A 14422-nucleotide genomic window follows, 5' to 3' on the forward strand; every position below is an offset into this window, starting at 1 on the left:
CGTCGTCGTCATTGTCATCATCGTCATGTTTGTCATCATTATCATTGTCAGGAAGCTGCTGGACCGGGTAAGAGAATTGTTATCATTATTGTCATCAGTGTCATTGTCATGATGGATAGTTAATGCTGTCCTGTCCTAGGCACCTGCTGGATCAGGTGAGGGAATCATTGTCATCATCATTGTCATCATGGTCATCATCTTTGTCATCATAGTCATCATCATGGTCATCATCAATTTCATCATGGTCATCATTATTGTCATCATGGTCATCATCATTGTCGTCATCATGGTTATCATCATGGTCATCATCATCATGGTCATCATCATCATCGTTGCCATCATGGTCATCACCATTGTCATCATGTTCATCATCATTGTTGTCATCATGGTCATCATCATTATCATCATGGTCATCATCATTATCATCATTGTCATCATCATTGTCAGGCAGCTGCTGGACCAGGTAAGTGAATCATTGTCATTGTCATAACACACACACACACACACACACACACACACACACACACTGATGCTGACTAATGATATGGTAATGATATGTTAATGAGATATGATAATGATGTGTTGTTTTCCAGCCTCAGGCCAACAGTTATAACGGCATGAAAATAATATAGTAATGACACTACAGTGATATGCTATTGAGGTGCGTTGTTCCCCAACCTCAGACTGACCATTATGATAATGACATTACAGTGATATGATGATGACATTACAATGATATGATAATGAGATGCGTTGTCTCCACCCCTACACCCCAGCCTCAGGCTGACCATTATAATGATACGATAATGACATTACAATGATATGATGATGACATTACAATGATATGATAATGAGATGCGTTGTCTCCCCCCCTACACCCCAGCCTCAGGCTGACCCTTATAATGATACGATAATGACATTACAATGATATGATGATGACATTACAATGATGTGATAATGAGATGTGTTGTCTCCACCCCTACACCCCAGCCTCAAGCTGACCATTATAATGATACGATAATGACATTATAATGATATGATGATGACATTACAATGATATGATAATGAGATGCGTTGTCTCCACCCCTACACCCCAGCCTCAGGCTGACCATTATAATGATACGATAATGACATTACAATGATATGATGATGACATTACAATGATGTGATAATGAGATGTGTTGTCTCCACCCCTACACCCCAGCCTCAAGCTGACCATTATAATGATACGATAATGACATTACAATGATATGATGATGACATTACAATGATATGATAATGAGATGCGTTCTCTCCCCCCTTATACCCCAGCCTCAGGCTGACAGGAGTTTAGCGTCATCGTCACGCAGCACTCCCATGACCACCACCCCGTCGTCCTCCCAGAGTTCCCTGATGGGGGGTCCCGCCCGCTACCGCTACATGGCATCTGCTCTGGAGGCCACGCCCCACATCAACGGACACTCAGCAGGTGATTCTCACGGATCTGTCTGGGCTGGGGTTACCCAGGGGGTGTTGGGGTGGGGGGTGGTTTTGTGGGTGTGTGTGTTCATGGGGGGGTTCTGTGTTTGCAGTGGTATATTTGGGTGTGTGTTTGCAAGGTGTGTTTGTGTTGTGTACATGTATTTGTGTGTTTGTGTAGGTGTGTTTGTGTGTCTATATATATGTATGTGTGTGTTGGAGTCATTGTGTTCTATTTGTGTATTTGCGTACGTGAGTGTGTGTGTGTGTATGTAGGTGTGTTTCCATGTGTACCTGTGTGTGTCAGGAGCGACGGGGCTAGAAGACATGGAGGCACTGGCAGCCAATGGAAGCAGTCCGCGTCATGCGATGGCCGACAAACCACGGACTGCAGGTTGGTCTCTGATTCTATCCGTGTGTGAAGTGTTGAGCCATGTGTGGGGAAGAAATTCTGGCCATGTGTGTATATATCTTCCAGGGAATGTGGGGGCAGAAATACTGACTGTGTGTGTGTGTGTGTGTGATTGTTCATACCTGCGATTTGTAGTACTGTCTTGGTGTATAGATACACATATGTGTTGTTGTTTCATGTGCAGAGGTATGCTATTATGCACTATTGTATATGTGTTGTTTCATGTACGGCGCTTGGGGGAGTTAGCACCATATGATTACTATCTATTGTTATCATTATTACTCTTACTCATTATTACATAACTACATGCATGTATATGAATGTGTATAGTGTATGCGTGCGTTTATGTAAGTTTGTACCTGCCTATGTGTGCGTATGTATTAGGGTAGCTGTTAGGTACACATGTATGTTAAAATGTATTATGCATCGCGCGTGTGTGGTGTGTGTGTGTGTGTGTAGGTACACATGTATGTTAAAATGTATTATGCATCGCGCGCGTGTGTGTGTGTGTGTGTGTGTGTAGTCACATTTTGGCATATGTATGTAACATTGATGTAATGTTTTATGTTAACAAAAGCGTTTTTGTAAAGCACCTAGAGCAGATTTCTGGATAGTGTGCTATATAAGTATCCATCATTATTATTATTATTGGATAGTGTGCTATGTAAGTATCCATTATTATTATTATTATTATCACTCTATCCCCAGGGAACGTGGGGGAGCTGTTCCACATGGCGGGGGAGGTGGGGCAGGCGGTGGGGTCGCTGGTCACCGTCATGACGGACGAGGATGGAGGGGCTGGCCAGGAGGACACCTGCTGACCTTCACCTTGACCTGCCTGCAGGGGTCGTCCGTCAGTCCACACACACACACACACACACACACACACACACACACACCTGCCTTTTAAACAAACTCACAGCGGCAGCAGCGGCAGTACCACTTCAGCAGCAGCATTGTTCCAGTCCTTGTCTTGTTTGGCTGCTCAGCCCCCATGTCCTCTCCCCCACACCCCACCCCTACCCCACCCCCTCTCTCTGCTGCAGTGTGTACAGGTTTCTCTCGTCTGACATCGCTCCGCTCAGTCTGTGAACAGTGGTGGCTCTGGCGTTGGGTCCATCTCTCTCCGTGGTGCATACTTCATTTCTACCTGTCGGGGTAGCAGTTTTCTTGATGCCAGGTTTCAGTTCCACAAGTCAGTAGGTTTCTTGGGGATTGATTTTTATTTTTCTATAACTTTTATTTATAAGTCATAGTTTTTTGACAGCAGTTTTTTTGTCATCCGTAACTCTTCATAGTTCATTTTTTTGAGGGGGGTGGGGGGGTAGTTTATTTCTTCATAATTTTTTGTAACGATTTCATCATTTATAGCTCTTGATAGTTCGTTTTGTACAAGTCGTAGTTTTTGATAAGTCTGTTTCTACAAGCCATAGTTGTTGTTTTTTTATAGCAGTTTCATGATCCATAGTTCTGGATAGTTCATTTCTACTATTCATAGTTATCAGTAGCAGTGTATTGATCTGTGTTTCTTGATATTGTCAAGTTTATTTTTCAACGTCAGTTTTTATTCAAAGCAATGTCATGATCCATAGTTGTGTATAATTCATTTCTGCAAGTCTTTTTTTTTTGGTTTGTTTTTTGTTTCTGTTACAATTTCATAATACATAGATCTTGATAGCACCATCTGCTGTTCTCACTGTATTTTTTTGTCGTCGATTTGTGTTGTTATTGTGTTTGTTTGTTTGTCTTTTTGCCTTTATATTCTGACCAGTTTAACACTGTTGGTCTCCACAAAGTATTTTGTACAGTTTTATACCGCCATGGTTGTGTTTGGGGACATTTTTTCACCAGTTCCTAAGACAGCAAAATGTACAAGCGAATGAAAATCAGTTTGTATGCTGGTAAGAAAGAGTGTATACAAATTTCAGAAGGAAGATTACCTCATTTTAAAGAAATAAGTACAGAAGTTTTATATGAATTCAGAGCATAAGACGTTTCTTCTTTGTTAATGAACGCTTTCAAACTGTTCGCTGTCTTGGTTTCTTTAATTGTAAAGGCTTTCCTTCTACAATGCAGTTTCCTTTTTCATGTTGATTGATATTAGACGTGAAGGTCTATGGATGAAAAGATGTGGTGGCTTCATTCAGGTGAAACATTGATCGGAAGCTTTTGTTTGACGGCGTGTGACCTGTGGTATCATCTGCCACTGCAGTGGCATCCACAGAGAGACCACCATGTTCCATGTACACAGGTTGTGCTCACAATACAGTGCCTTGTCTTCATCATGGGGCACAGTCGTCATCATATATATACGCATATATATATATATATATCTACATATAGACGTATACAGGTCTACAGAATTTGTGTTTCTCACTTTGTGCGCGTGGTGGTGGTAGTTCTGGGACACTGACAGGAGTTGGGGTTCAAGGCACAGGAGGAGATGATGGATGGTTTATTTCATATTTTATCTATTTTTTTTATGAAAGGTTCACATCTTGTGGTATCATGTGGCGTTTTGGGAAGTAGTGGACACACAAACACACACACACACACACATTCACACACACACACGCTCTCACACGCTCACACAGACACAAATGTGCGTGCGTGCACTCACACACACACACACACACACACACACACACACACACACCTCCTTTTTTTCCCTTGCCAAGAATGAAAGAACAGCATTCTTCAATTCTTTGGATTCATCAGGCCTCATGACAGATTCTTTCAAAACATCGCTCCAGAAATTATAAATATTTATTTATACATAAACTCCTTTAACTTTTATCGTTGTTTTTTGTGGGCTATTTTTTCTTCTTCTTTTTATCGTTAAAGTCTGAATTGTCAGAATTTGGTTGCTATGGACACAAGAAACGCCAGCAGACTTCGCCTAATGCTTGACGATTATACGCACTGTTCTGAAAGCCATTTGATCAAAGAGATTTTTCATGGATAGATTATATGTGTTCCAATGAGTTGTGTGTTTTCCTTCGTGTTTGCTGCAGCATAAGATATGTTTATAATATATTAGGGGGGGGGGGGGGAACTACTTTGGATCCTATTGAGGAAAATGTTTTTGTTGGATGAGCCTTCTGTTTATTTTAGTTGGTTTTTATGCAGGCTCAGTGTTGAGATGAAGTGCTTTAATGTAGTGGCTTTGGAGACAACAGCTTTAACTGATCACAGCAGACAGTGATGGAAATATTGTTACGTGATGATTCATGACTCCTCACTTTCCTTATCCTTTGCACACAGTTTCACTCACATGTTCACACGCATGCACATGTCTGCGCATGCACGCATTCACACACACACACACACACACACACACACACACACACTTTGTTAATGATACAGTGTATCCTTCGCTGTAAGTGATAAATGAAAAGTATAGCTGGCACAGCTGATAAAATGAAGTGAAATTGTTTTCTTTGACATTACTCTGAATAGGGTTACGTCAGTGAACTGCTCAGCTCTGTGCTGTCGTCTACAACAGCAGTATTTGCTGTCTGCAGGAAGCTTCAGCTGTCTGCCATTGAAAGATAATGCCTTTTTGAGACTTTTCCCTCTGTGTATGAATTTTCTTTACCACAAGCCTGCGAGGTATCTTTTTTTTTTAAGATTTTTTTTTTTTTTTAAGCTCATTTTTAACTTATGTTTTGGCATTTACATATAGCAACAGACAATTTTTGGTCTTTGGTGTGTGTAGTGAATTTGAATGGACATAGACAGTTCTAGTTTTGTCTGTACATGATAACTCTGTGAGCAGATGTTACACAGTTCTCTTGATATCCTACAACACATCCTCGGTGGGGGGAGGGGGCGGGGTATGTCTGATGACTGATGTGAGGGGTGGGAAGGAATGGGGGTGGGGGGGGGGGTGTCCAATGCCCTCAGTCTTTACAGGAGTCGGTCAGCATAATGGAGGCACCGTGGCAGCATTGGTCAGCTGTCGGACTTGTGGCCCAGTGTTCACCAGTGATCAGGGTTCAATGCCCAGTTTCGGCACGGTGTTGTGTCCTGAGGAAAGGTAACTTTGTTCTGATGTTCCTCACTCCTTGAGGAAAGGTAACTCTGCTCTGATGTTCCTCACTCCTTGAGGAAAGGTAACTTTGTTCCGATGTTCCTCACTCCTTGAGGAAAGCTAACTTTGTTCTGATGTTCCTCACTCCTTGAGGAAAGGTAACTTTGCTCTGATGTTCCTCACTCCTTGAGGAAAGGTAACTTTGTTCCGATGTTCCTCACTCCTTGAGGAAAGGTAACTTTGTTCCGATGTTCCTCACTCCTTGAGGAAAGGTAACTTTGCTCTGATGTTCCTCACTCCTTGGGGAAAAGTAACTTTGTTCCGATGTTCCTCACTCCTTGAGGAAAGGTAACTTTGTTCTGATGTTCCTCACTCCTTGAGGAAAGGTAACTCTGCTCCGATGTTCCTCACTCCTTGAGGAAAGGTAACTTTGTTCTGATGTTCCTCACTCTTTGAAGAAAGGTAACTCTGCTCTGATGTTCCTCACTCCTTGAGGAAAGGTAACTTTGTTCCGATGTTCCTCACTCCTTGGGGAATGGTAACTTTACTCCGATGTTCCTCACTCCTTGAGGAAAGGTAACTTTGTTCCGATGTTCCTCACTCCTTGGGGAAAGGTAACTTTACTCCGATGTTCCTCACTCCTTGGGGAAAGATAACTTTACTCCGATGTTCCTCACTCCTTGAGGAAAGGTAACTTTGTTCTGATGTTCCTCACTCTTTGAAGAAAGGTAACTCTTCTCCGATGTTCCTCACTCCTTGAGGAAAGGTGACTTTGTTCCGATGTTCCTCACTCCTTGGGGAAAGGTAACTCTGCTCCAATGTTCCTCACTCCTTGAGGAAAGGTGACTTTGTTCCGATGTTCCTCACTCCTTGAGGAAAGGTAACTCTGCTCCGATGTTCCTCACTCCTTGGGGAAAGGTAACTCTGCTCCGATGTTCCTCACTCCTTGGGGAAAGGTAACTTTGTTCTGATGTTCCTCACTCTTTGAAGAAAGGTAACTCTGCTCCGATGTTCCTCACTCCTTGAGGAAAGGTAACTTTGTTCTGATGTTCCTCACTCTTTGAAGAAAGGTAACTCTGCTCCGATGTTCCTCACTCTTTGAAGAAAGGTAACTCTGCTCCGATGTTCCTCACTCCTTGAGGAAAGGTAACTTTGTTCTGATGTTCCTCACTCTTTGAGGAAAGGTAACTTTGTTCTGATGTTCCTCACTCCTTGAGGAAAGGTAACTCTGCTCCGATGTTCCTCACTCCTTGAGGAAAGGTAACTTTGTTCTGATGTTCCTCACTCCTTGAGGAAAGGTAACTTTACTCCGATGTTCCTCACTCCTTGAGGAAAGGTAACTTTACTCCGATGTTCCTCACTCCTTGGGGAAAGGTAACTTTGTTCCGATGTTCCTCACTCCTTGAGGAAAGGTAACTTTGTTGATGTTCCTCACTCCTTGGGGAAAGGTAACTTTACTCCGATGTTCCTCACTCCTTGAGGAAAGGTAACTTTGTTCTGATGTTTCTCACTCCTTGAGGAAAGGTGACTTTGTTCCGATGTTCCTCACTCCACCCAGGTGTGAACGGGTAGCTGACCAGTCAGGGAAAGTTAGAACAGCAGGAAGAGAAATGGGCCCCACCTCCCTGTGCCGAGCTCCAGACACCGTGGACATGAGTTCACTGCCCCCCCATGGCTGTAAAAAGTTGTGGGACCTTTAATCTTTCACCTTTTGAACTTTGACCAGCATGCATTTTACCCATGCCTAGTGTTTATGGTTGTGATGATTGCCAAGTTCGCAGTTAAAAAAAAAAAAAAAAGAAACCTGTGATCTTTGTGGCATTTTTCTCAAGCTTGCTGTCTTTTTTTTGTCTTTTTTTTCTTACAGTGGTGCTTTGAAACAGAGCTGCAAGCTACTCTTGGTTTGGGGATGTTTTTTTTAAGGAACCAAAAAAGAAAAAGAAAAAACCCAAACAAATTGATTAAAAAGATTTTTTTATCTGATGTTTTTTTTTTATAAAGATGTGTCAGATGTGATGAAGTTTGTTTTTTTTTTGTTTTGTTTTTTATATGACTGGAGGATAGAAGTCTAGTTTTACTGAGAACCAGAATGTTGGCATTGCTGTTGTTTGCCTGCCGTTAGAGTATATGTTGTTACATTGTTAAACTGTGTCAGAAGCACTGCTTTTTGTCTTTCCCCCTGCCCCCCACCCAACCCCCCTCCACACACACACGCTCTGTGGTACTGCCAGTGTGCAAAGAAGGGCTTTTGTGATGTGAGGAATCCAACCTTTGACCTCCGTAGGTTTAACGTCATGAGTACAGGATGAAGTGAACAATGCATGTTGAACAGTGCACAGCCTCTTACATTGTGTGTGAGAGAAACTGAAAACCTGTGTTTACGATTATGTGTTGATTCAATGATTTTTTATTTTGCTGCGAATGGCATAAATGGCAGTGATGAATGCAGAGACTTTGTCGTGAGTGTAGTAAAAATGTCGCTCCTGATCTGAACGTTGTGTAGCTGAAAATTGTCCTGACAGCTAAAAAGCTGACCTGACAGCTAAAAAGCTGAAAATTGTCCTGACAGCTGAAAATTGTCCTGACAGCTAAAAAGCTGAAAATTGTCCTGACAGCTGAAAATTGTCCTTGTGCAGTGTGTTGCTCTTCTCTTTACGTTCCCATCTCAGTCCTTCTCTGAGAAAATGGAAAGAAGTGGGTGCACATGTCTTGGCTTCTGCCGATAGTCAATGTACACATCTTGATTTCTGCCGATAGTCAATGCACGTCTTATTTTCTGTCAGTAGTCAGCGTACATGTCTTGGTTTCTGCCCATAGTCAGTGTACGCGTCCAGGTTTCTGGCCATCATCAGTGTTCGCGTCCAGGTTTCTGCCTGGAGTCAGTGTACACGTCTGCCTGGAGTCAGTGTACATGTCTTGGTTTCTGCCTGGAGTCAGTGTACACGTCTTGGTTTCTGCCTGGAGTCAGTGTACACGTCTTGGTTTCTGCCTGGAGTCAGTGTACATGTCTTGGTTTCTGCCCATAGTCAGTGTGCGTGTCCAGGTTTCTGCCCATAGTCAGTGTACGTGTCTTGGTTTCTGCCTGGACTCAGTGTACACGTCTTGTGTACACGTCTTGGTTTCTGCCTGGAGTCAGTGTACACATCTTGGTTTCTGCCTGGACTCAGTGTACATGTCTTGGTTTCTGCCTGGAGTCAGTGTACATGTCTTGGTTTCTGCCTGGAGTCAGTGTACATGTCTTGGTTTCTGCCTGGACTCAGTGTACACGTCTTGTGTACACGTCTTGGTTTCTGCCTGGAGTCAGTGTACACATCTTGGTTTCTGCCTGGACTCAGTGTACATGTCTTGGTTTCTGCCTGGACTCAGTGTACACGTCTTGTGTACACGTCTTGGTTTCTGCCTGGAGTCAGTGTACACATCTTGGTTTCTGCCTGGACTCAGTGTACATGTCTTGGTTTCTGCCTGGAGTCAGTGTACACGTCTTGGTTTCTGCCTGGAGTCAGTGTACATGTCTTGGTTTCTGCCTGTCTCCCTCCAAAAAAACAGATGGTTGTGATCACTCTTTGTATTGCTATCTGGTGTTGAACTAATGTTCACTCATGTTGAACAAACATTCACTGGTGTTGAACGAAGGTTCACTTGTGTTGAATTAATGTTCACTCGTGTTGAACAAACATTCACTGGTGTTGAACGAAGGTTCACTTGTGTTGAACTAATGTTCAGTGGTGTTGAACTAATGTTCAAAAGACCTGGTTGTGAATGTTCACTCATATTGAACAAATGTTCAGTGGTGTTGAACTAATGTTCACTCATGTTGAACAAACATTCACTGGTGTTGAACGAAGGTTCACTCGTGTTGAACTAATGTTCAAAAGACCTGGTTGTGAATGTTCACTCATATTGAACAAACGTTGAGTGGTGTTGAACTAAGGTTCACTCATATTGAACTAATGTTCACTGGTGTTGAACTTACGTTCAGAAGCCCTGGTTGTGAAGACAGCCTTACACATCAGTCCTTTACAGTTTTTGTCCTCTTACTTGTGTGCTGATTGTGGGGTAAGAGGAACAGGAAAAGAAAAGAAAAAAAAAGATTCAGATGTTAATGTATTTAGAATAAATGGTTTTAAATGATGATGATTGACTGGTCCGTTGAGCCGTGTCTGTGAAAGAGTTGTGTAAAAGAGCCAAGCAGTAACTCGTACTGCCCCATTTGCCTGACACAGGACACTTGCCCAAACTGTCACAGAGAGAAACAGTCCAATATACATGTATGCATATATATCAATATATCCCCTTTCCTGGCTTTTTCCAATGCATTTTGTATTTGTGCGTATTAAGTTAGCAGACCAGAAAACATTGTAGCTGCTTCTGCCACACCCAGCTGTCTTGTTCTTTTTCAGTGAACATTCTTGTCTTGCTTTCATTTGTATACACAAGTTAGTGTATCTGCTGATATTAAAAAAAAAAAAAAAAAAAAAAAAAAAAAAAAGTTTTGTTGGGGATTTTGAAAGAAATTGTTAATCTGGAGATAACACAAGAAGAAGATGTTTGTTGAAACTCTGCTCTCGATGCTGAATGTTACAGGATCCAAAAGCAACTGCAGTATCACTGGAAGAAAACAGTGAACTTGTCCTACAATATTGTTGGTGTCTTATGTACAATATTGTTGGTGTCTTATGTATTTCCAATGTTAGGGTTTTTTAACAGCTTGTTTGATATTTTTGGGGGTATATTATAAGAAAAGGAAATGATAATAATAAAGTATGTTACCTGACTTGATGGCATGATTATCAGGAGGTGCTTCGCCACAGGTCCGTTTTGCCACAGGTCCGTTTCGCCACAGGTCCATTTTTTCCTACAGGTGTAGTGAAGGATGAAGTGTAGGCTAGCAAATGGATGACGCGTTCTAGCTTTGCTGACTGTGTTTGTTTGGATGAAAAGCATGTGGTGGTCTCACAGGGGGTGCCTCTTATATCACAGGACATATGGAGTGATGGCCTAGAGGTAACGCGTCCACCTAGGAAGCGAGAGAATCTGAGCGTGCTGGTTCGAATCATGGTTCAGCCGCCGATATTTTCTCCCCCTCTACTAGACCTTGAGTGGTGGTCTGGACGCTAGTCATTCGGATGAGACGATAAACTGAGGTCCCGTGTGCAGCATGCACTTAGCGCACGTGAAAGAACCCATGGCAACAAAAGGGTTGTTCCTGGCAAAATTCTGTAGAAAAATCCACATCGATAGGAAAAACAAATAAAAACTGCATGCAGGAAAAAAAAATTTTTAAATGGGTGGTGCTGTAGTGTAGCGATGCGCTCTTCCTGGGGAGAGCAGCCTGAATTTCACACAGAGAAATCTGTTGTGATAAAAAGAAATACAAATACAAATATGGCTTGTGGCATAGCAGAGCTCTACCATGGGGGCATGGAAAGTGTTGTGTTTTGTCTGCTGAATCCATGTATACATCACTGCCATTGCTCAGCAGACTGGCCACCACTGACCATGATCTGCTGCACACGGTGATGCACAACACACATGCTTCTCTCTTCTGTGCTGATTTTACACATGGGTGGCTAGCTACACATTGCCACAGCACATGCCTAACCAGGGGTGGGGGGGGGGGGGATGAGGGCATTGTCTGACTTGATGAAATAATGTCCAGCTCAGTTCTTGTCACTACACTTAATTTCCCCACTGACCAGGTCATTGACTTTTTGAGAGAAAACTGCAGTCCCTGTTTTACATCCAGGAATAAGTTCCTGTGGCCATTTTAACCACTGTTGATTGATGCATCTCATGTTTCACAACCAAACTGATTTCATCTGTTCTTTGTCAAAACCCCTGATTGACGCATCTCTTCTTTGTTTGTTTTTTCAACAAAACCGTTTATATTTATTTTGTTCTTTGTTGATTGATATGAAAAATTGAAAACCAGCCCCAGATATTTGTTGATACTGATTGTACGAAGGATCAAAGAAGACTAGCCCCAAAAAGTTGACAATGGCATAGACTAGCCCCAAAATGTTGACAATGGCATAGACTAGACCCAAAATGTTGACACTGGCATAGACTAGACCCAAAATGTTGACAATGGCATAGACTAGACCCAGAATGTTGAGGATGGCATAATAGTTTCAGTTCAGTGCGGTGCAGATGAACGGGTGTGGTGGGTCACCAGAGGACTGTGTGGCTGTGCTCTGTAGGAACCAGTGCTGGAGCTGTGACAGACAGCAGGAGTCATGGTGCTTGGTCACTGTACACACTGTGCAGCGGCCTGTCCACACCCCCGCCCCCCTCCTCTCCCCTTGCTTTTTACCCCAGTGTCAGTTCCAACCAGCCCAGATTTATTAACCCCAGGGTCTATTTACCCCAGTGTCAGTTCCAACCAGCCCAGATTTATTAACCCCAGGGTCTATTTACCCCAGTGTCAGTTCCAACCAGCCCAGATTTATTAACCCCAGGGTCTATTTACCCCTGTGTCAGTTCCAACCAGCCCAGATTTATTAACCCCAGGGTCTATTTACCCCTGTGTCAGTTCCAACCAGCCCAGATTTATTAACCCCAGGGTCTATTTACCCCTGTGTCAGTTCCAACCAGCCCAGATTTATTAATCCCAGGGTCTATTTACCCCTGTGTCAGTTCCAACCAGCCCAGATTTATTAACCCCAGGGTCTATTTACCCCAGTGTCAGTTCCAACCAGCCCAGATTTATTAACCCCAGGGTCTATTTACCCCTGTGTCAGTTCCAACCAGCCCAGATTTATTAACCCCAGGGTCTATTTACCCCAGCCTGGAAGGACCCATCAGGAGTAGACTTCAGTATATCAGAACTGAATAACTTATCCATTTACTTATAGTTTAAGTATTTATTTTACTTCATTTTATTTTCCCTCAAGGCCTGATTAAGCTTGCTGGGTTGCACTGCTGGTCAAGTATCTGGTTAGTGGATGTGGTGTAGCACGTATGGAGTTGTCCAAACTCTGTTACACCTCCTTGAGTAACTGGACTGAAGTGAACTGAACCCCCCCATGGCCCAGTCGCATTTTCCATCAAAACACACCCTCCACCCCTCATTGTAATGGATTTGGGGCGTCATTCAGGGCCTGCTTGAACTGACCCCCCACCCCCACCCGGGGGTCAATTTGTCCGGTCAGCACAGGCTGTCCAAGCAGAACTCCCCCACCTTTGCTTCTGTTCAGCCATAATGGAATGGAGCTTAATTAACTCACTCAGTACGGCCAGCCCTCTCTTCTCCTCTACACAGACCCCTCGGATGTCCAGTGGGTGTCTGAATGACCCAACCTTTAGCTTCCGTCGTCAGAACTGTGGTATTTTTTGTCAACATTCAGCTCTTCAGTATAAGAGCCTTCTGCTTGCAATATTTTGATGATGGTAATTGGGGTGAAATGCTGTTAACGTCGTCTCTTTCGCCGTTCGTATGGAGAGAGTTAAACAGGTAGATAAGTGGTGATTTTCAAGTGGGTATTAACCTTGACTGGCCACAAATGTCCCCAGGATAAAAACCCAACAGGGGGTAGTTTGAGGCTGCTGCACCTTCTGCTCTACAGCATGGTGTTATGTTGGAGACTGGTTTCAGAGTTTCTGCTGTTGGAATGAACTTACTTTCTTGTTCTTGTGGAGTGTTGGTTTGGTTTGGTTTGTTCCGTTTCGGAAACACCTACAGCTATTTTTTCGTTCCTATGTTAGCTGTAGGTGTGAGAGTTTCATCTGATCATGTATCTGTGTAGGACAGTCATTGGAAACATGAGCAGATCTGTGTAATTGTAATACAGTCACAGAACTGTATGCTAATGATTTTCTTTTTGTTTCCAGTATTTGTTTTTTGTTTAGTTTGTTTGTTTGTTTTGCTTATATGACTCGCTATGCGTGAAACTTTTATACGATGAAATGTGACGCTGTTATTATGTGACTGTATAAAACTGTTAAAACAATATTTGTATGTCTGTATGGAGCAATAAGATAATAATAATAATAATATGTACAACAAATATTCTTGACAGTGTTCAGTGTCGTTGGTAAATAGAGAATCTGAGCAAGTTTCTTTCTCTTGCTGCTGTTGTCTCCTCTGCATGTTTCCCCTTCTGCCTTGGCCACTCTGTCTTGTTATTACGTTGAGTTCACTCCTGCTTAATGTTCACTGAACATCGCGGATGAAAAATTACCCACACTTTCATTCAAAGCTTGATGATTCAGTTTTGCAACGACTTAACTGAAATTTTGTGACATTGTTCGTTTATAATATTTGCTTGTCCCCACCAAAAATGGCGTCGTTTCCTTTGTAAACAAAGGAGTAAATAAACAGTGAAATTGTTGTATAAAAGGTACCCTACCGTAGGCGCCCAATCATGGTCATGAATTGTACCAAGTTCAAGGCCAGTGACCCTTTGGAAAGCACAAGCTTCTTGTATCACAGTCACTGTGTTGAAATGAGTGCTGTACATGGAAACCCATTTTCGGAAGAGGAAGGTGGAAGAAGCCGTCCAAATCAAGACGAGAAAGCC

The 14422-nt window shown here is 42.8% G+C and overlaps 1 protein-coding gene across 11 annotated transcripts in view; it reads left to right on the plus strand.

The window, feature by feature from the left end:
- The window catches only part of LOC143297920 (dystrophin-like), a 477394-nt gene extending 471675 nt beyond the window's left edge, over positions 1-5719 (plus strand). For all 11 annotated transcript variants that reach the window (XM_076610493.1, XM_076610497.1, XM_076610494.1 and 8 more), the window contains 3 exons: positions 1312-1468; positions 1766-1852; positions 2579-5719. In XM_076610493.1, coding sequence (XP_076466608.1) covers positions 1312-1468; positions 1766-1852; positions 2579-2691 — 357 coding nt within the window. In that variant the 3' untranslated portion in view covers positions 2692-5719. The remainder of the gene's footprint in view (positions 1-1311; positions 1469-1765; positions 1853-2578) is intronic.
- Positions 5720-14422: the final 8703 nt, after the last annotated feature.

The sequence above is a fragment of the Babylonia areolata genome, chromosome 23 (assembly GCF_041734735.1).
Source record: "Babylonia areolata isolate BAREFJ2019XMU chromosome 23, ASM4173473v1, whole genome shotgun sequence".
NCBI lineage: Eukaryota > Metazoa > Mollusca > Gastropoda > Neogastropoda > Buccinidae > Babylonia > Babylonia areolata.